Source organism: Electrophorus electricus, chromosome 15 (assembly GCF_041902795.1).
Source record: "Electrophorus electricus isolate QZ-2024a chromosome 15, ASM4190279v1, whole genome shotgun sequence".
Lineage (NCBI taxonomy): Eukaryota > Metazoa > Chordata > Actinopteri > Gymnotiformes > Gymnotidae > Electrophorus > Electrophorus electricus.
The window spans coordinates 13439706-13462411 of record NC_137511.1 but is presented as its reverse complement, the minus strand read 5'-3'; the positions used below and the strand labels follow the sequence as shown (position 1 = coordinate 13462411).

The 22706-nt window shown below is 45.1% G+C and overlaps 1 protein-coding gene across 4 annotated transcripts in view; it reads right to left on the bottom strand.

Annotated features, from left to right (window-relative positions):
• dock1 (dedicator of cytokinesis 1) overlaps positions 1-22706 on the bottom strand; it is a 182581-nt gene that overhangs the window by 149538 nt on the left and 10337 nt on the right. For 2 of the 4 annotated variants that reach the window (XM_035533660.2, XM_035533661.2), the window contains exons 2-14: positions 14431-14514; positions 13812-13852; positions 13595-13650; positions 12098-12194; positions 11350-11498; positions 10377-10512; positions 8651-8808; positions 8151-8232; positions 7048-7183; positions 5474-5546; positions 3009-3148; positions 617-742; positions 123-247 (exon numbers count right to left, since the gene is read on the bottom strand). In XM_035533660.2, the coding sequence (XP_035389553.1) occupies positions 123-247; positions 617-742; positions 3009-3148; positions 5474-5546; positions 7048-7183; positions 8151-8232; positions 8651-8808; positions 10377-10512; positions 11350-11498; positions 12098-12194; positions 13595-13650; positions 13812-13852; positions 14431-14514 (1403 nt within the window). The remainder of the gene's footprint in view (positions 1-122; positions 248-616; positions 743-3008; positions 3149-5473; positions 5547-7047; positions 7184-8150; positions 8233-8650; positions 8809-10376; positions 10513-11349; positions 11499-12097; positions 12195-13594; positions 13651-13811; positions 13853-14430; positions 14515-22706) is intronic. The other 2 variants (XM_035533662.2, XM_035533663.2) reach the window with 1 other exon arrangement.

Here is a 22706-nt window from a genome sequence, read left to right as displayed (position 1 = left end):
ACAAAGAGCTTGGCAACCGATTCTCACACTCAAGCAACGCTCTTTAAAGGGTGTGGCCGCGGTGCAGAGCAGACAGCTCATCTGGCAGGTGAGAGCAAGCGTGTGTCGGGGTGTATGCGTACCTCCAGACGCTTGCCATCCTCATCATACACAGACATGGTAACTTCCACATTCTTGGGTGTGGTCTTGTTGCCCTTATCAAAGTCTCCCTGGACTAGCGTGACGTAAATGTCATTACGGACATCACCTATAAACAGGAGAATATTGCATAACTCCAGCGTATAACTGCAGAGTCAGAAGAGAAAGGGAGTAGATGTTATTGATGATATTCCAAGTAAAGACACTTATCAGGAACTGATGTCAGAAACTTCGAGGTCTCGTAGTACATTAACTCTGGCCATTGAAGAGACTTTAGCAAAGGTTAAATGCGGAACCATCATAGCAACAAAACGGAGAGCAACTCAAGGAGCTCCAATTTGAGAGATGTTTTTTTATTTTATTGGTTTTATTTTATTTTATTTGTACATTTTATTTGTACATGGAATCATGTTTTCCCCCATGTCGCCCCCGGTTTTGTGGTTCTAACACCACCCTCCACACACCCACCCACACACACCTGGCATGATGATCTCGGGGAAGCCCATTTTGCGTGCCACAGCAGTAGATCTGTCCACCAGGTGGGGGAAATCCTTGCGGATCTGATGGATGTCACCAGGGAGCAGCTTCAGAGTAACCCACAGTCCTGAGCACGCGGGAGCAAAAAATGTCAAATGCACATACATTTGTGGCACATGTCCTAGAAACCACGAGTAAGCACATACCTGAGGTTCACACAAGTACTATTTTAAATTTAAATTCAGTATTATGCAATTGTCAATTTTATAAACAAAAATAGACAATTTAGAACTCATCAAAGTAGTACACAAGGTTTCCAATGTGACGGGACATTTTGGACATAGAGCCATCAGATGTGAAATCAAAGCGTTCTGTCTAAAACAATCTGTATCTTCAGTTGTATTATATACAGCAAGCAAATAACCAAACTACAATCAAAATAGTATTCAGGAATTTTCGGTGCATTTTTTTTTGTGAGAGCTGAGATTCCTGACCAACATCAGTTAGTCCTGGCAGGGGTCTCTCCAGTGTCCCCCAGCCATGAGTACTGCTACAGTGCTCTGGGACACTTTATTAAAATACCATCATCGCTGTTTACACACAGAGAGACTCATTAAATAAGAACAAATATAATCAAGTCAAATGCTTCGGTTCTAACACCATGCGCTCCCAACACACACACACACACACACACACACACACACACACACACACACACACACACACTTTCCCCTAAAGTCATGCACACAGTCACACAACAAATCATCTCAGCAGTTCTATCATCATTTATAAACAGCAATTAGTTCTGAAACATTTTGGCCTATAAAATCATAATAGGAGATTTATATATACTGTTTAAATCTGTTGATGTGCCTGGTGGCAATCTGTTAATATGCCTAGATGATAAGTAGTTTTAAATAAAATTAAATTAGCTTTAAAAGAGTTCAAAATAATATTTTCTGCACATTTGAATTACTTTCCATTTAACGGTGTTCAAAACATCTTTGGCGTTTTTTTGTGGAAAAAAAAAAGGTCACAGAACGGCATCCAGCTTTGGATTGAAAATGGTCTAATACAGATGGCATAAAAACTATTTATAAGCATGCATCACATCCTCAGTATGTGGTGTAAATGATGAACTTTTTATAGCCAGGTTTTGGATGGAGGGGTGATTTAAGAGTGGGTCCTGAGGTTCAGGCTTCACAGGGAGCTCACCGCGCCAGCATTCTACATTACACATGTGCTTTGTATTCTGGGAAATGACCTAAAGATCAGAGACACAGCACTAGCCACAACCAGAGAAGCAGGAGAGTCCCAAGAAAGATGAGAGACACTCTGTTCTTTATTGGGTCTTGTAATAAGATGAAATAACAGCAACACTGCAGGAAAATACTGCACCACTGCAACAGTGCTATTTTAGAATTTATTAGAAAATCATTCGTTTATTGGAAGTTATTAGAATTTCTAAAATCTGTTCTGCTGCCATGTTCTATGTCCAGCAGAAGCCAATGCAAGGTAATTTAGAAGTGAATACTTTAAAAAACCATCAACATAAAAAAAAAAAAAAAAGTTTTTGGAGCAAAAGGTTGGGATTTTGCATGAAATTATGCATACCTTTCAATAGCTGAAAAGATGTTATACATGTAAGTAAAATATATTAAATCAAACCTATTTTGCCTTAAGTATTTTTGTTTAAAAATGTAACTCAAGTGGTTTACAGCTGATTCCTAAATGCCTTTATGATGACGACATGTGTACGTGCTCAGTATTTCCATCTCTTATTTATCTTCGCTCGACACACAGCGCACATTCCATAATTAACCAGAGGAATTCGTCTGCTTTTCATGATTCAGTGAGCAGAAAAGCATCTTTGACACTTGAGAACATCTAAATGGGAACCTGTCTGCAGAGCTTTGTATCTCTCCCTTGTGCCCTTATCCCTCTCTTCTACTCTCCCTCTACCTTTTTCTCACCCCATCTGTTCTCCGAGGGAATCGTCACTGCCTTTTTTTTTTGGGGGGGGGGGGGGGGGGGGGTGCAGGTGTGGCTTGTGGCTGATGGCAGGTGTTTAGTGCTCTAGGAGTGTATATGACCCCACTCTGGCCGACAGCTAGCAAGCACGATCGTAACTCTTGCTAGCACTGAGTTTCCTGCTGGACAGACATCACTAACAGGCACAGGGGCTCCTTCAGAGGGCGTTTTAGTTAGCCAGTGAAACTAAGGCCAAACAGTAGAGAATAAAGAGAGTGGAACAGTGAAGAGACATTTATGAGTGAAACACTTTGCTCATGCAAGGCCAGCCTGAACTAAAGTTATCCGAGAGTCCACAAGCATATCAACGGGGAGTCTTTGCGTGAGGTTTGCAGACGGCCATTCTCTGGAGGGACGCTTACCCTGGCCCTTGTGATTGACCTCTTTGGCAGCGATGACTTTGTTGATGACGCTCTGAAGGAAGTCGCTCTCCCCTGCCACCCTGGGTGAAAAACGTGAGATGTTCAGCTGTCTGTTTCGGATGGCGTCATCCAGCGCAAGCCTGGAGTTCACACACGATGACCAGCAACACACCACAAGGGGGGAGGGGGGAGAGAGAGGGTGCGAACAAGAAAGAGAGAGAGAGAGCACGAGTGAGAGAGAGAAAGAGAGCAGGAGTGAAAGGGAGAGAGAGAGTGAGAGAGTGAGAGAGAGAGAGAGAGCGCGCGAGTGAGAGAGAGAGAGCACGAGTGAAAGGGAGAGAGAGAGAGAGCACGAGTGAAAGGGAGAGAGAGAGTGAGAGAGAGAGAGAGAGAGAGAGAGAGAGAGTGAGAGAGAGAGCACGAGTGAAAGGGAGAGAGAGAGAGAGAGAGAGAGAGAGCACGAGTGAAAGGGAGAGAGAGAGTGAGAGAGAGAGCGCGAGTGAGAGAGAGCGCGAGTGAGAGAGAGAAAGAGAGCACGAGTGAAAGGGAGAGAGAGCATGAGTGAGAGAGAGAGAGAGAGAGAGAGAGAGAGAGAGAGCGCTAGAGCACGAGTGAGAGAGAGAGAGAGAGGGAGCACGAGTGAGAGAAAGAGAAAGAGAGCGTGAACGAGTGAGAGAGAGGGAGCACGAGTGAAAGGGAGAGAGCGCGTGAGAGCACGAGTGAGAGAGAGAGAGAGAGAGAGCACGAGTGAGAGGAAAAGAGAGGGAGAGTGAAAAAGAGAAGGAAAGAATGTGAAAGAGAGCCAGGGAGAGGAAAAGATATGGAGAGGGAGCGAACGAGAGAGAGAAGGAGAAAGAGCAAGAGCGAGCAAGAGTGAGCCAGAGAGAGAGAGCACATGGATGAGAGAAAAAGCGAAAGAAGGAAAGAGAGGAGGGGAAAAACATCGCAAGCAAGAAATGGGTAGCAAGTGAGGAGAGGAGGATGCAGGGAAGGGGAGGAAGAGGAGAAAACAGAGGGACCAAACAGACCAAGCAGTGATGCAAATATCATGACAGAGGACACGAGCCATTTTGTTAGCAAACAGTGATACAAGGGTGGGTAATGGAAGAGACACAGAGAGACAGAGAGAGAGAGAGAGAGAGAGAGAGAGAGAGAGAGTGAGAGAGAGAGAGAGCGCAAGTTAGGAGATGATCCGACATCAGAGCACAAGCCTGAAGAAAAGATCCTCTAGTGCTGCATAAGTGACAAGTGACTGCCCTGCTGCAGTGCATGTCAATGTCCAAGACACAGAGAGAGAGAGCGAGGGAGAGAGGAATGATGAAAAGGCAAGAGAATAGAAAGTAAAAGAAAACGAGCCAGTGCAGCTGGAGGCGTTTCCCTGCCGGACGTGCGCATGTGGAGCTTCGCTGTGCTTATGGTGTTCAGGCAAAAGAACTTGTACACTGGCACGAAAACACAGGAGCAGGACGAGCCATGCGCACCCAAATACATGTGCGCACAAACACGCACACGAGCCAACAACAGATGTTTTTCTGACAGGTCACTATACAGTGGAGAGGAAACAAACAAACTTAAAAATAAAAGACTTCAGTAACAGCCATCTGGCCTACAAATTATAAACCCAAACAATCCAAATTAAAGTCTAATCCGAATGTTCGTGTTACAGAAATGGAGCTGCGGGAAACACCGTCACCAGTCAGAAAGGAATTCTAATTCCGTGATAGCCAACCTGATGTCCGCCATATAATTATGGCCAGTTAGTTCTCCGTTTCCATAACCCTCTTCCATGTCGGACTCCACCACATCCAGGAGGAAAAAACTCATTCCGAGATTCAGAACTACTGAAGCACTGTGTACTGCCATACAATCATGCACAGGCAAGTACGGGAGAAAGTGGCTTATCTAAGGGCCGCGTAAGGGCTTAATTGCTTCCTGGCTTATCCAGGACCGGGGAATGTTCAAAGGCCTGCAGACTGCCTTTATGTAAAGGATTTCCAATTAGAGCGAGACTCCTGATAGAGGAAGGGTGGCTCACATTCCCCACCTCCTCCTGGACAGAAGTTAACAAGCTAGTCTTAATTGAGCCAGGAGGGACCAGGCGGGGACCAGTGTTCGAGGCTACAGCTCATCAGGCGCCAGGAGCTTTGAAGCGCAGAGATGCTTTAAGTGCGGGGTCCCGTGTGGAGACCTCAGGCATGAAGCCCGAGTTGGCCGAGTGCTCCGCTCAGCCGGCGCAACACGGCACTCATCTGGTCTCCGGTCTCCGGTTTATGCATGAACATATGCCCCCCCGCAATGTTGCAGTGTCAGGATCAGAGACGTGCGTATGTGCTCACAGGTCCGTGGGTTCGCACGGTACTTTCACGGGTGTGTATGCACACACAGATCTTTGAAAATTCTCATCTGTTAAAGTGGTATCGGTGGCGTGCAAGGTCACCGCGCCTGTAGGACAGAAACATACTCACGGCTGAAAGGGGATGAAGTGCTGTTTATCCTCGTCGTCCATTTTGCCTGTGACAATGTCAGTGACATCCATTACTGTGCAAAAGAAAAGGGAAAAAGACACCAAGTTTTGTTTTGTTTTTACCATGGAAGCATCAGCATAAAAAGGTATAGCATTTTTATAACTCTGCTTCAAAGCATTATTCAAAGAGAATCCATACATTGAAATCCCTAGAAAATAAAACTAAGCTTTGTGAATGTGCTTCTTTTTGTTTTTGTTGTTTGTTTGTTTGTTTTGTTTTTGTTTTTTGTTTTTTTTTTGGGGGGGGGGGGTCAGATACCAAAGTTGCTAGCCACCTCAGCTCTAAAAACAAACCGTCACTATATGAGCATGAGGTCTTAGCCTAGAAGCCCTGGCCCAGCTGCTGGGTGCCGCTATCCACCCTTAGGCAAGTCTGGAGGCTGTGGAGCATAGGAAGCGCCGTTCACCCGGCAACGGGATGCTGATGAAAGCGTCACTGTGCAGGTGCATAGCACCCCGCCACTCTGACCCACATACAGCTCTGTGTAGTGAGGAAGAAGAGGAGGGGCTGGAGAAGGCATCGTTCCTTCCCACGACAACACTACGTTCGATGCTGAAACTGACTCACGCACATCCGCACTGACGACGATGACACACAGACCACACAGATGTATAAAGGACGCCGTAGAACCACATCAGTTTCTAACACCATAAGAGTACTTTATCATTATTATTATTATTATATGCACTGTAGACCCATTCTGCCTAATGCATGGCACACAGCACACAAAAACAAGCTGCAAAGCCCAACAAATTTGATGCGCAGGGAAAATCAAATCCCATCCTGCCATGATTAGCTCTCCAAGATCAACGTGTTGGGTTCTATATCCAATAGTACAAAGAAGAGAGGGTCTGATTCTCCCTCCCAATGAGCCATGGGCTAGGAGCCAATCTAATTAGTTTACTATGGAGCAGGCATCTCTGCCACCAGGGACGAATCACTCACTAATTCCTCATTCTACGCCAGCGCAAAACCTCTGATTATAAGCCAAATCTATTTATGCAGCGAGGGCAGAAGCTTAGAGATGAGCATCTTTGTTCACATCGCTCGTCTCTCCTCCGTCACGTCTCTTCGCGTCTGTTTCCCTCGCTTTTTGGAATGCGTTCGGTAAGATTTCGGTGACTGTCTTTTCCTCTCTTGGTAACATGGCAGGAGAGTAGGACTGGGTGGGGATGGGCGATGGGGCGGGCCCCTCATTATACTTGTTTTTGACTATATTCTGTTCATTCCGACGTGCAAGCTCTTGTTTTGGGAAGAACCGCTCGCCAAGACCATGTGTTTTCCAAAACTCACAGCGCTAAACAAACAGCCCAGAACACAGCTACAGCAAAGCTGTCGTAGCAGTTTCCCTGAGGACTGAAATAGGCCCAGCCTTTCTGAGCACACCAATGAAAACAACTCCACTAAGTCAAGTAACAACCTTCTCCTGCGATGTTCTAGACTGCCACGGGATGCGTTACTGGCGTCTGTGTGGTTAGAGGGGTCCAGGGGGAGCGTGTACGAAGTGTGTTTACCAGCCACTCCAAAGGGGCGTCTCAGGCCGGATGTTAGCTTCTTAGTGTTGTTGTCCCGCAGTTCCATGCGTCCTACGCGGACGATCTGACAGACGAAACTGATCTTTTCCCTTTTCAGATCCTCACTGCCCAGGTCCTGCACAGCAACGCACACACACACGCACACACAGACCACTATACCATACTCATACAAACCATGTAATAGGGTGTGTTTATATTCGTCCTAACTCCAAACTGAAGGACGGAGGAGAGTTCTACTCCCTAGTGTCCCAAATGTCCCGAGTGAAAGAAAGTGGCACTTCCTGTGCAAGCGATGCAGGAGTTCTATATAAACGGATGTGCTCTAACAGGGCATCTCATTATGCTCCTGCAGTTCTGTAAGAGGTGGAGCACAGCTGGACCAGAGTGAGTTTGCGATAGGGGAAAACTCTGCCGGCTACAGCACTCTCAGTGGCGGCTAGCTGGACAGATGCATTTCTTGTAGGAGAAATCTCAGAGAAGAACCCCTGCCCATCTCCACTGCAATGGCCATATCAGGAAGTCAGTTCATAAACACCCCACACACATACTCACACTCACACACCCACCCACCCCCGGTCAACCATAAAGTGGACTGAAGGTGGGGAAGGATCCCTACACATGCTTCCAGAACAGATGACTACAACTACTTCCAATAACAATATGATCAATAAAGGCTAATACAGAGTCACGCATGGCCTGGCAGAATGGTGCCCTGGGTCCACGATTAAAGCAAATTAGTGTGCGGCAATACTGCAATTATGGTGTGGAGAAAACAAGCAGAAGAATACAAATTAAAGTGTCACTTCATAATATTGCAATCACTCAACTTGGGCTGAATCACTGCGTAAGCAGTGCACAGGACCGCAAGAATCACCTTGCACTGCTGCGAGGCACAAACAGTAAAGAAAAAAGAAAAACAGAGGGACACAATGTTCTGTGCATGAAGGGCCAGTCTGGACAGTCGTAAGGCAGACTAGGCATGTGGAAGCAAGAAGAGTGATCTGAAGGGACTGTGTTCCCTAAAGCGCTTAAAGTACATGGAGGGTCCACCTGAGAGCCATGCAGAATAGACAGATACGCACTGTGAACACAGCCCGCAGGTTGTGAAGCTGATCGATGTCTTTAACCAAGCCTGAGCTGGACCACCGCACCAGGTAGTTCTCGCTGCATCACAGGGTGGGGGTGGGAGGGAGGGAGAAAAAGACAAAGAGTGTTTGAAAAAGGAGATAGCCTTTGCTTTTGGAGACAGGTACATCACCCACAGTACACCGTGCTGGAGCTCAATGAGGGAGCTGGCATGATGTTCCATGTGTTCTTCACAAACTGTACTGAATACAGAACAGGAAGCAGTAAAACTCAAAACACTGCTATACGTGTTCCCAAGCAAAGGTCAACCCTGAGTTTTTTTTTTTGCTGTTAAAAGGCTTCAATCTCTGAACAATAACAGGCTCTACTACAATGGACAATGTGTATGTGTGTATATGTGTGTATATATATGTATGTATGTATGTATGTATGTATGTATGTATATGTGTGTGTGTGTGTGTGTGTGTGTGTGTGTGAGAGAATCAGGGCTGAGTACCTGATGAACTTGGACTCGCTGGGGTCGTAGAGAGACATTAGTACCTCTGCATCCTCCCCTATTTTACACACCACGTTCTTCAGCGTCACAAACAGGGCAAAGGAAGGTGTGGAGTCGAATTTGGCCCGGCGGCTCAGATCAAGGTTCTGTTTCTGTGACTGGGAAGAAAACATTCATGGGATTGGACTAATGTTTTTGGCCTGCACTACAGATCACTAGCAAGAGGGAATCTGTGCTAGTTCCCTCTGCTAAATCTTGTATGATGAAAGCAGATGCAATATATTTGTAAACCAGGTCAGGAAAAAAAGAAATAAAAACTTTCAGTGACATGAACCTTTGACATTTCTCCCCCACCCCCAAAAAAAATAAAAAAACAGGTCTCTCTGCATGAACTGACATTCTAGGAATAAGCAGGTTATGAGTGGGGATTTACTGAGACTAGAACAGGCAACACAGATCCGTCTCACATGACTGAATCGTTTATTTGGATCATTTTGTGCCAGCAACACTGGAGACACTCACACACACACAAAATGTGCGAATTACATGCAACACTCCAAACACACTGACAACTCCTATTCCTTGAACTACTTGCACCAAATTATATGGAGAAAAAAAAAAAGTCAGAATGGAGTCAGGGAGTGAAGCTGGATGCCTATTTGTTCAACCTTAAATTTAAAAAATGTTTTTAATGCTTCAACAACATGTAATCTAAATTGTCCAGAAGACGACAGGCCATGTGTGAGACAGAAAGCAAGAAAAGCCCTCCACAGTCTGAGCTGCTGGACTGCTCACACCTGCAGAGAAGGGACAGAAACAGACATAGTCTACCGACCAGTGACACAACATCCGAGATAACACACACAAGACTATTTGTGATCCCTGCATCTCAGGTTAGCCCCCATCTGTGCTGCTAAAGTGTGTGCATGTGTGTGAGAAAGAGAGAATTTTCTAAAGATAATCTGACAGACTGAAGTTGTTCTCTCTCTCCCTTACCCTCTGTCACCATCCCTCTCTCCCGACCCCTCTCCCCCTCTCCCTCCCTCTTTCATCTACTTCTCCCTCCTCCTCCTCCTTTTTCAAACTCCACCTTTCTCTCCCTCTCGTGGTAAAAGACTCACATAACCTCCTTCTGCACGGGCTGACTCTCGAGTGGGAGCTGATTATAGCACAAAACATGATGAAATGTTTCCCAGTTGAAGACTGCGCCTCTGTTTTGTGTTGTTTTGGGGTTATTTTTTTTGTTCGTAGTGCCAACACGGTAGAGGGTAACCTTACCTGAGCTGCATAATCTGCATAATTACTATGAAATACATGAAAATGTAAGACAACTTAAGAAAGTGTTAAGGACAGTCAGGGTGTCTGTGATGACTCGCACCCTGACACCGATATGCTTCAGAACACTGCAGCACTCTTCCCAGCATCTCAAGTAAACATCAAGCTAATCGCTACGACAGGAATGTGTGGAGATAAAGGGTCAGTTAATATGGGAGCTGAAGATCTACACTGCAGTATAGCACTTCAGCGCTGTGTGTTCTCATGAAAAACCCGGTCTCCAAGGGCAGCTCTTCACTTAGCAACTGGTCATGTTATAGGAACTCCTCTCCATCAGCTAGCCTACCACCTCTGCGAGCAATGTTATAAGCGCATTAGCTTCAGGGGACTGGAGCTTCGCTACCCGCGTGCATGCTTGTTCGGTCTGCGTGGTTTCATCTGTCGTTTTTACCTTCTCCTCCTGGATCCGCTCTTCGATCTGTCTGGATGCAGTCTCGTGGGCTTGGAACAGGCTGATGGTGCTGGTAAGGTCTGGGTCCAGAATGTTCCCAACCTTGTCCCTCACCACCAGGTCCAGGTCCAGAACCCTGACGACCGGTGCCCGGCACACAACGGGGTTCAGAGACGGTAACGCAACAGGACGACAAAGCAAAGCAAAGCAAAGAAATAAAGAAATAAATAAACCACAACAACAAGTAACAATGATGGACAAGTAACCATGAGAAATGATAAGAACAAACAAGCAATTAAGCGAATATTGCACAGCTATCTAAAGAGGCAGCACTGTTCACAGATATATTGCAGTGCCATGTTCAGTTTTTAAACACCTGAATAAATTCCCTGTTGTACTCTTATCCTTGCCTGGAGTGAATAATCTTTATTGTTTAATAAAGGAGAAGACAGAAGATTTGAACATCTCCATAAACAATTAAAACATTGGCATTTTGTGTGTTTGGGGGGGGCGTAACTGGGGATTTTTCTGCATACCCGAATCAGAAAAAAAACAACAAAAACCCATCCACGCCTGCATGTCGATCAGCCTTTCCAAAGACACCAGATGTTGGGAGTGTAATTGGCTCCTTTATTACCCAGTAAACTGGTCATCTAAATGCTCCCAGCAGCTGTTAGATGTGCCGACTATAGGATAGCTGGGGAGGCCAAATTGAGTAACGCTGGTTATAAAGTGCACAGCCCAGTGGGTAGTGGGTAATGGGTTTCCTCGGTGAGCGCCGAGCAGGGGCTACACGCTTCACACACAGTCTGAGCCACCCTGGCTCCTCGCATAGCGGAGGTTCAGATGTGCGATAGAGTCACGCTCGGAAACTGGAAGTGACTACTGCTAAATCAGAAGAAGTAGTGAGAAAGCAGTAGGATGTAGGCCTGCTCAGGAGGAAGACGGAGGCGGCTAAAGAGGTGCCACGTACTTGTTCCCGTAGTCAATCTTGGAGGTGACTTTCTGTTTAAGTTCCGAGAGCTCATCCTGGGGGAGGGTTCCGGACAAAATCTGAGATCGCCACTCAATGAGGTCGTAGATCATGTCACGAACGGTATTAAACATCTCACGCTTGTCCCCCTTCAGAAACACGCACGTACAGAGATGAACGCGTGCGCGCGCGCACACAGACACACACACACACACACACACACACACACACACACACACACACACACAGTCTGAGTATACAGTGAAATGAGGGCTAATTAAACTGTCATGTTCACTCTGACATGGCAAGAGGGTGAGCTTTAATCAGTGACGACAGACACTAAACGTTTTGCACAACACCAGATGAATGAGAAAGGTCAAAAGTCAGAGTTTAAAGCATTGAGAGCACTTTATAAGCCCCGAGGGTCACCTTGGACGGTGTGCATCACCCAGCATTTGAATTGCAGGAGCATACAAAGACTTGACAGTGTTTGATTTATGGAAACGCTCTCCTCAACGTGTTACAGTGCAGCATGGAAGGCAGTCGATGTCCTGGGGTAGGACAGGACTGGTGCCCATGTGACCATTCCCGGACACTCGCTGAACAGAATGCTAGAGAGATGCGTTCAGATGAGAGCAGCTGCAGATTCCGTACTGCACTCCGGTCGCACCAGGTCCTCCGCCACTACTCCAGAGACAAGTGTTGCAGCTTGCAGGTCACGCTCACGACTCCCAAGACATGCACTCACCACGTACAGGTCCCTCCATATGGAAGCCCATTCTCTCAGCGTGGTGGTGACCTCGTGCACCAGGGGCTGCTCTGTAGGGATGACCGTCTCCTTTGGTCTAAGAGGCGACAGAGGCACAGACATGGCGAGATGGAACAAGGAGATATTTGAATATAAACGGACTCCCCCTCCCTCCCCTGCGGTAAAAATGACCTGCTGCATGGGTGCACGTGAAGCCTGCTCAAAGCTTTGCTATTCAAAACGACTGATGATATGAACTTCAAGTTGCGATGACTTAATTTGCTATGACGTACTGCTCTATCGCTTCTCAGCATCACAACGCACGTGGTACTCACACCCATTCACTGTCCTGACCTGACGTACACGTCCATGACTAAGTCTGGACAGAGGCAGAGAAATATAATAAACCCGTGTGCTGGCTCGAAATTCTTTCTGCACAGGCTGTGGGAGAGGTCTCTCCAGCAGGTTCACTCAGCTCATATCCTCAATCTTATCTTAATAAAAGCACGCTGTTCGCTCCATGGCTAATCCAAACCTCCTCCTTAAGCCCTACTCAGATCTTCATTTCAGACGGGTGTTCGGCGTGGATGATGTGTTCAAGGACGCCTGCGCTGAAAGCGGTTCTCAGCCGTTTCTCTGATTACTCTCCCAGCAAAGTTGAACCAGCTCCAGAGGCCCCTCCCTGCAACTCCCCTGCAATCAACAGACAGATCTCCAAAAGCCGCTTCCCATGGAATCTCCTCCCCCCCCAGTTCACGTAACCTGGGAGATGCTTTGGACGTGCAGTATTGCTAGCTCGCTTTCAATTTCAAGGGGAAATCTCTGATGAAATCAGCCATCCTGATTGAGACAAAAAGTGTGATATCGATGAAGTGTTTTAGAGTTGCAGGAGCTCAGTGAGAAAGCTCAGTCAAGCCCTGTTTTAAGCGTGCTTCAAGAACACCAGGACGCTTTATTCAATAACCTGGGATATGTGCCTAAAACAAGAGCTCTCTCGCTTCTGGAACATAGGCTGTTAACTCAAGCTCTAGAGATCTGAAACTGAGAAATCCATGACAAGTGAATGAAATCCCTGATGTAACACAAGCATCATTAGACTGCTGTAAACTTACCGCTATATATAGCCCACATGAGATGAGAGTTTTCAACAATTGCGTTTTTCCCATTAAAAGGAACTTGGCTTTCCCAGCACAGATTCTGATTAAATGTAAGTGTTTTATTTATAATATCCACTGACAGCCAAGCTATACACATTCCACAGAATGTTCTTAATTCTGCATGTTGAAATTAGCAGGCCTGAACATATGATGACCGTTTTACTGATGCATCCAGTATAAAACTATGGGTAAAAAGCAACACACTGAATAGTTTATGGCTGAAATTGTATAACAATAACACAAATAAATCATTATTTTTTTAATTGTATATATGTGTGTATTATTATAATTAAAACATTGTTTAAATAAAAATTGTTCACTAGACAAGTCATAAACTTACCCACTGCCTTCGACTGTGGCCTCTTTTAGATGTATATAACATGCAGGAAATATACCCTGCAAGCAAAAACGGCAGCAGAAAACATGCAAAGCAAATTAATAGAAGTCAATGGTTCAGGGCAGCGCTGTGCTCTGCTCCTCCCACTTATAATTCATTTGCTCCGATTTTCATCTCTCAGACAGGTGCATCAACATCCAAGTCAGCAGAGTGAGCTCACCTTCTTGGATTTGCGCCTCAGCCTGTGTCCCCTGTACCAACCTGAAAGACAAGTGTGGGGGTAAACCATCACCATAACGCTGCACACACGAGTGACTGCACCGCATAGACAATATGCATCTCCTACCCGTACACAAATTCATAACTTGCTTTTGGGGCGACTCTGAACAAAATAATCAATGCTAACAATTTCTATAGTCTTGAGTAATAAAACTCCAGTACAGCTATCAAATAAGGGCTGGAGGTGAAAAGAAACTTTAACCAAAAAAATGCAGTATGAGGAGAAATAGTTCAGAAATGGAGAGTGCTTTTGCCAGGAATGAAGGATGCATGTGAGGAGGTTGGGCTCCTGGTGTCCCCAGGTCCCCCTGCAGGGTGACGGTACTGACACAGTAATAATGCACCACCCTCCGAAAAAAAAGTGCTGGTGCCCCACTTGATCAAACATGTCATCGTTTGCAGGGTGAGGAAAGACAGACGTGGAGGGACAGAGAGAGAGAGGGTGATCAAGAGAGGAAAAATAAAAGAGCAGGAATGAGAGATTGAGTGAAAGAGCGACAAAGAAGAATGTGTAGAGAAAGAGTAAGTGTGTGAGTGCTCCCAGCACCACAACAGCTCACCTTCATGAGTTTCCAGTATGTGTACTGTGTCCCCAATCTGTAGAGAAAGCTCCTCGTCACTGCGCGCATCATAGTTATAGATAGCTGAGGAAAGAGAAACAGGTGGAGAGAGATAAATCATATCTTACACAGAAGATATGAGCACAGTGGGCCTTATTCATCGTTGTTGTGTGCGGTCAAATCAGAACATAAAATGATTATTACACAAACTAACAGTTTCATTATTCATTAGTTACATCTTTGGTTTCATCTTGTTAGAATCAAACTTGCATATGGCAAGAGAAAGATTTTAGAGTAATTTGAGAGTTTTGTGAAATTTGAGAGTTGTTTTTTTTTTTTTTTTTAAACAACCTGAAAAACACTTCACCCTCATTGAAGATCTAAACTGTAGTTGAGAGCCAATCATAAATGTTATATATCTCTCAAGGTTTTATTTTTTGGGGCCTATGGCCCAGTCCTGGTAAGTGAGTGCAAATTAGGATGTGATATGGAAGTAAAGGACCACTGTGATCCTCGTTTCCACATGGCTGAAACCGATTTGCCGATTAAGCTCAAATCAGCGTTCAATTCCACCACATACGACAGTTTAATGAAACAGATGTGGAGTAGTTGGTACGTTATTCACGGTCTTTGAATCTATGCTTGAATTTGTGCTTCTGTTGCTATGGAGCTTTGATGAATGAGGGCCAGTGAATACATACATGAATATTTATGCCTTCAAAATGTTTATCATGAAATTTCAGAATATTATCCACTGACACAGAATGATTAAACATATCAATGTGGAAACCCTCCTAGGACAGGGATCTTAATGTGTGTGAGCAATACCACCACAAACAGTCTGAAACCAGTTAATCAAAAATATGAATTTAAAAACAAATGTAAAAAAAAATCTATAAACCCAGCTCTCCAGTGACCCTACTGCTTAATGAGTATAACATCTTTACTCATCTTTCACTTTTGTACATCGAGCAAGCTGTGTAAAAAAGGAAATCTCAAATCTCTCCCTCACCATTCACCCTCTTTTAATCTCAACCTCTCTCGCTCTCTACACTGAGAGCATTCAGCAGCAGGGCAGACTGTTGGCTGCAATGAGCAGTTCCATTCACCACTGCTACCCGAAACTGGCTGACAAAGAGCTCGGAGGTCCACACGCTGCTGAGGAAAGAGAGAGCAGGAGGACGACAGGCACAAGAAAGCAAGTTGCGGTATGCTCTGTCTAGTGTTTTCACTCATGCCATTCCTCTCTCTCGCTCTCTCTCTCTCACTCTCTCCTCTTTTTAGGAGGGTGGTGGTATTCGTACCACCAGCTGCCCCCCCCAATCCGGTTCTCTCTCTCACACACACACACACACACACACACACACACACACACACACACACACACACACACACACACAAAGCTGTGCAAGAGCCAAGGAGGGCAGCACAAAGTATTAAACTAGGTGAGTGACAGTACCATTACAACAGATGCCTCGCAGAAAATTACTTATCCTCTCCACATAGAAACACACACACACACACACACACACACACACACACGCACATACAGCCCTACACACACACACTCCCTCATTTCAGCTCTCAGTCAGACAGAAGACAGAAACAAGTTCTGCCAGCAAACACTGAAGAATTACTAACAATAAATTATATACAAGCACCAGGAAATTACAAACAATAAATTGTACTCAAACACTGGAAAATTACAAACAACCCATCCTCAAATTCATAAACATTCATTCATATAATCAAACACAGAAAGACACATGCATTTGCATTAGTCTTCTATTTGTAAACTGCCTACTACTGCAGTTTCAATTCATCTGGCACAGGCTAATGTCAGCAAAAATTAGATGATAATTCATATGGCTTTAATATCTTAGGACTATAAAACTGATACATTCAGTTGGCATACACCTCTATCTTTTGCTTGCTCTCTCGCTCTCACACTCACACACACACACACACACGTATCTGAATGTGGGCTGGCTCTACAGCCCAGCGCTATGTAGAAGGGGGCGTGGCCTGTTCACAGGACTCCCTAAAGGAGTGTTATAATTGGGGGAGTGCCAGAGGGCAACCCCCAGCATTGCACCTTTCACACACCCACACACACAGACACACACACCCACACCCCAAGCCACCTTCCAGCCAGACGGTATAATTCTGCTGTCACAGAACATGTTCTCAGTCCTCCCAACATGCTCACAGGTTATGAATGGGGCAGCGTAAGGGATTGACATGACAAGCAGGAAGTAAACAGCTAAAACCGGAGAGTATAAAACACCCCCACAGTCAGCTCTAAAGAGGACAAACTGTGTGTGTGCAAGTACCAAAAGTAAAAGCAGTATAAAAAAAGTAAGGGTATCATATGGTCCTCCAGTCTGAACAGGCTGGATCCAGCAGCCAGGCCTGACCCAGTGCATGACCTCATGCTTATAAACAGAGAGACAAAAAAAAACATTCCAGAAAGTACCAACCAGGAGGAAGTGATGCGGGAAAGCCCGGAGAGGTATTAAGCGCACCACCCACACCACCTCCCCTCATACAGCGGGCCTTAATTACAGCTGCAGCATAAACTACAGCTACAGCATTAACTCCACCCACGGGCGCATCCCAGCTCCTCCCCTCATACAGCGGGCCTTAATTACAGCTGCAGCATTAACTCCACCCACGGGCGCATCCCAGCTCCTCCCCTCATACAGCGGGCCTTAATTACAGCTGCAGCATTAACTCCACCCACGGGCGCATCCCAGCTCCTCCCCTCATACAGCGGGCCTTAATTACAGCTGCAGCATTAACTCCACCCACGGGCGCATCCCAGCTCCTCCCCTCATACAGCGGGCCTTAATTACAGCTGCAGCATTAACTCCACCCACGGGCGCATCCCAGCTCCTCCCCTCATACAGCGGGCCTTAATTACAGCTGCAGCATTAACTCCACCCACTGGCGCATCACAGCTCCTCCCTAGCCCCTCAGTCCATCTTCATCAGTCCCGGCTTACGCCTTTAGCTCAGCTGCCCTGCTTTCACACCAACTATAGCTAAATCATGCACTCAAAGCCCTTTTAATCAAAACTACACTACGCCACAAACACAGTCGGGCATGACCCTTGCGGCTAAAGCTTTTAGTCGTGAGAGGCACGGTGGCCATTTCTATTTTCATCAGGAGAAATGAAAGAGAGGCGAGTGGCTACTGGCTGCAGGGGGGCCTACACAGAGCTGCCTTGTATTAGCTCCACTCGCAACCAAACTGCGACCGGAATTCAGAGTAAGGCTGGCCAGGGGGCTAATAACCTGAACTAACGCACATCCACACATCGAGCAGGTTATCAGAGGTGGAAAGGGAAGGGTGAGTGAGAACGACAGCGCAAACGGAAGAGAAAAGGGGGTCAGGAGACAGAAGACGAGTGTATCAGTGTGGGCTGGCCCACATCTGTCTTTAGACATAGCAGGAACTCGCCTCTCCTCCGGGGTCGCATGAGAACCACTGCGCTGCACAACGCTGCACTACGCAGTTGTTTCGTGGAGTCCTTTCTATTCTGGCTCAGAGTGAATAGAGTCCATTGATGAGTCTTGTGAGCCGGAGCTGTGTTCCCTGTGAAGCTACAGTCCAGAGCTAAGTCTTGACTTCTCTCTTCTGCACATGTGCATGCAAAAGCAGATGATCGCAAGTGTGCACGCTCGCAATACAGACAAACCACACGCACATGACACTCAAGCGAAGCGCAGTGCATGAATATATATAAATATGTTTGCTCAGGTCCTGTGAGCTTGAGGGTCCTGTGTAGTATCTTAGATGTTCGCAAGACTGCACTCGTCTTCTGGATGGAGATCTCGGATGTTTTTCCTGGGATCTGCTGGAGCCATTCTACTAGCTTGTGGGTCACAGTCCTTAATGTTCCGATTATCACGGGAACCAGAGTTGCCTTCACCTTTCACATCTTTGCCAGCTCTTCTCTCAGCCCTTGGTATTTTTTGGTAAGCTTTTTAGGTTTTCAACCCCAGTGAGAGAGGGTATATGCAGAGATGATGGAATTCCTATGAATTCATTATATCTGCATAAACCACGCAACAAAATCAACTCCTCTCAACTATATTCAGAGAAATAACATCATTAGCAAAATCAGTCCTGAAACCGATGAAGCCTCTAATTGATTGTTGCCAAGCCAAACTCTCCATCCGGTGTCATTAAAACAAATGCATTGTTTTAAGCCTAAATTAAGTGTTTGTATTCTTATACATGTCTGAAGACTCCAGGCTGTCCTGGTCTAGCACTTGCATGTAGTATTAACAGAGATACATAACTGTGGACTGTGTTTAGTACATGCATGGATGACCCAGAACACGGTGAATTTAGATTCATCAGTTTATACATTTTTTTAAAGTGTTACAGAAATGTATTCTCTAATAGGCATACTCTAAAAAGAACTGACAAACCAATTCATGCGCATGTGTGAGACACGCACAGCCAAGAACTAGCTCTTTGACTGTAGTCAACTACTAAACTGTTGTCACAATGACATCAATAAGGTCTGAAAGCATGCGTCATGGTCTGGAACTCAAACTTCAGCGTTACAGTTACCAGGGGGAGGGGAACAACACTTCCTTTGCCCTGTACAACTCTCTCTCAAACTCAGACAGATCCTCCACCGCAGTCTACCTGACACGGAATGTCAGTATGAGCGGAATGAGACTAGTGTGAAAAGAAAAAGAAAAAAAACCAAAAAAAACTAGGTGTTTAATTTTTTCCTAATCTGACTCCAATGTGGTCTAATCGCAGGCTGACAAGCTGAGGCAGATGTCTGATCGTTTTAATTTGGCACAAGCAAGAATAAAAGAGCTCTCCAACTTAACCAAGTACCAAGGTTCCCTGTTCCAGCATTAAATCACCTGCATGTTTATGTCAAGTACTTAGTCATGTTTATCTGTACCGTTGCAAAGACAATACAGAATGTAAAGGAGCAGAGTTTGTTTGTGTGTGTGTGTGTGTGTGTGTGTGGTGTGAGAGAGAGTTGAGAGTGTGTGTGTGTGTGGTGTGAGAGAGGTGAGAGAGAGAGTGTGTGTGTGTGTGTGTGTGTGTGTGTGTGAGAGAGAGAGAGGTGAGAGAGTGAGTGTGTGTGTGTGTGGTGTGAGAGGGTGAGAGTGTGTGTGTGTGGTGCAAGAGAGAGGTGAGAGAGAGTGAGTGTGTGTGTGCGCAATGAAAAAAGGAAGCCAGAGAATCCAAGTATAGAGGTGTTGCTGGAGGTCCCCTTCCAGTCATTATACAGCCAGCCCACCACACTAGAACTCTCTGTCAGTACAGCAGGGAGAGGCCGGCCAGCTCCCAAAGAAGTGGGGCATGTTCCAGACAGGAGGTCCTACAGCAGCTGCGCAAGGAGGAAGGTCCGCTGTCTGAAACCCGATTCTCCACAAACCTTGTATAGTTCACAGCAATTTTGAATACCTTTATAACTTTTACACTACAGTTACTTCCAAGAATTTTTCAGATATTTCATATACACACCCACACCAAGTCAAGGCGATGCAATGTTTATTTGTACAGGACATACACACTGGCAATATTCAACGTGCTTCGCGAAGATGCAGAAGAAGAATCATCTCAACCCAAGATCTAACAAATCAGGAAAGTGCTTGCCATAAAAAGAAAAAGAAGTCAAGGTGAATCATTTAACCTTAAGATATGGATGCCACTCCTAGATAAGAACACATGTGAAATTAAATGACAAATGAGGAAATCTGAAAAAAATATTCTGCCTCAACACTGCTCTTTATTCCTGCGAAACAATCCTCTCTCATTACAGGCTACGAATGATTGAAAGCACAAATGTAACCAGGCATGGGTAGATGAACAGCAAGTTATTAGTGGGCTATTAACTTTTATACTCAGCAGGCACCATCGAGGTGGAAAAGATCAGCTCTGAACAGTTAACGTCCTGCCATGATTGTGAACTGTCCTGTCTGGTTAACTAATTAATCCCACCTTCTGGCTTTGGCTAATAGGCTAAGTCATGTAGCTGGAACAAAATTCTGTGGAGGAATTTTACTCCCTCAACCTTAACTAAACAGCATTGCCAGCTACTTTATAGAAAACACCTTGTAGGTGTGAAATTTTGATTTAATATCCCATCGGTTCACCAGTGAATTTTCTGTTGGCCATCATCTACACCTTCAGCACTGATCAGTTTCTGAACACAAGAACGGTAGACTGGTCCAAGCCCAGCAGCACTGTGACTAAAACCTAATAGAAACTGACATGCATTTAATTTTTGTGTCTGATAAATCGGCTCAACAATCAAAGCCGTGCCACACCCACATTAGGCGAGCCTTACTGAGTGGCCAGTGAGTGTTGAACTTAGCAGAAATTCCATATTAATTCGTCCACTCCAGGTCAGGTCATACAGTTATAAATGTTTGTCATCAATTCGCACACGTATGTCTGAAGTTGAAGGATAAATGTGGCCTAAACCACCAGAGGTAAATTCTGTCAAGTTCCAGTCACAGGATTCCTGAGTTTGAGTCAGATAGCTCCTCCAGGCATGACTGACATCAAGCCTGTTCATGAGGAAACTCATTGTTTCTTAAATGATGTGCAGCACAAATGAAATGATGAAAATCATCACCATTTCATCATCTTCTTAAGGCAGAGTAACGCTGAAGTAACTTCATTAATAATACCATCTATGTCAACAGCACACTTATGCTGCATAAGATTCGCATGAGACTTTTAAATGCCACAATTACCAGTCCAAAGCTTTATGGGTTGAAAAGTCCACCAAAGCTTAGAAAAAAAACGCAGCAGAATAAATAAACAATGAATTAACCATCGAACCTTTTAAAGGTGCAATCAATTTCCATCTGACTGAGCAAAAATCCCCTCCGATAACAACTTCATGCATGCCTCACAAGAACAGTAATGGCAATGTGTTTCACAGTGCAAGAGATTTTTGGCACAGCTGGCAGGATCTGACTGTGGGTGGAAAACGGCAAGATAATGAGATAAGAGAAAGAGAAGGTGCGAGAGACAGAAAGGAGACACGTCGGGGGGTCGTTGCCCAGCGTCCTTCAAAGTGAGAGCTTCATGGGTAGAAAGACAGAAAGGGTTAGGGTAATAATAAATCGAGATATGCCAGATGCTCTGAGCTCAGGGTTTATAATAGCCACATCAGGATCAGAGCAAGGCCTACACACACACAGCCAATGCTCTCTGAACACCTGACCTAAGAAAGACAAGTAAACTTCCAAAGCACATTACGCATACGAAAATGAAACAATATAACAGTCCTTCTGTAGATCCATGTATTTTATTTCATTAAACTGCAGGGTCTCCAAAAAACTACTTCTTCAGAAGGATTATTTTATTAAGCAGTGTGAATAATCAGATTAGTCATATTTATTAGGGTTTGTGAGGACAGATCAAACTTCACAGCACAATTTCATAATCTTTCAGGAATCTTTTAGAAGCAGCTATATTAGAATTAAGCTAATTAAGCTCATTTGGTTGCATAGACACCCAAAACCACAAGAGGCTAGGCTGAAACACACACAGTCAGGCCTGCAGACATCCAAACACCACTCTTAGAGTGAAAGTTAACAGACTCAATCAATACCTACCAGTTACCAGCAACTACAACACAGAGCAGAATACATGACTTACACTGAGAGAAAGTTACATAGACAGAAGGATTCAGGTTTCCTCAAGACTCCAAGATGGAGACCACTGAAGACTGGAGTTCTGAATCTATATGGCACTACTATTAGCCCTGATTCCGTTTTAGTGCCAGTTCCAATGAGAACTGTCTATTCCTCTTTCTGTATGACTCAGAAAAAGCTCCAAGAACCATGGGAATTAATTTCATGGTGGAGCATTTAGCTGCAGGAACTGCATCAGGAATAACAGAATCTTTCCCAGGCCCATCAGACTCTACAGGAATTGTGCCGTCTGCGCCCTTTATGCACAATCATGCCATTGTGGGCACTGTGAGGTAGTGCACGCATTCTGACAATGCGGTCATCCCGCTGACTCATCAGCTATTGTTCTGTGCATGTCCACAAGTGTGCACACAGAAAAAAGCCCACTCATCCTGGCACAATTATTAAAAACCCAGGGGGGTTGGTGTTTGATTTGTTCAAATAATTATTTGAAGGTTTTAAAGCACAATCTATATCTAAATATCCATACAATTACAATTCACACCAGTAAGTCCCAATACATTCCTAGGTCACACTGTAGTTGTTCATGTTCACACACACAAACACAATTCAGTAATTCTGATG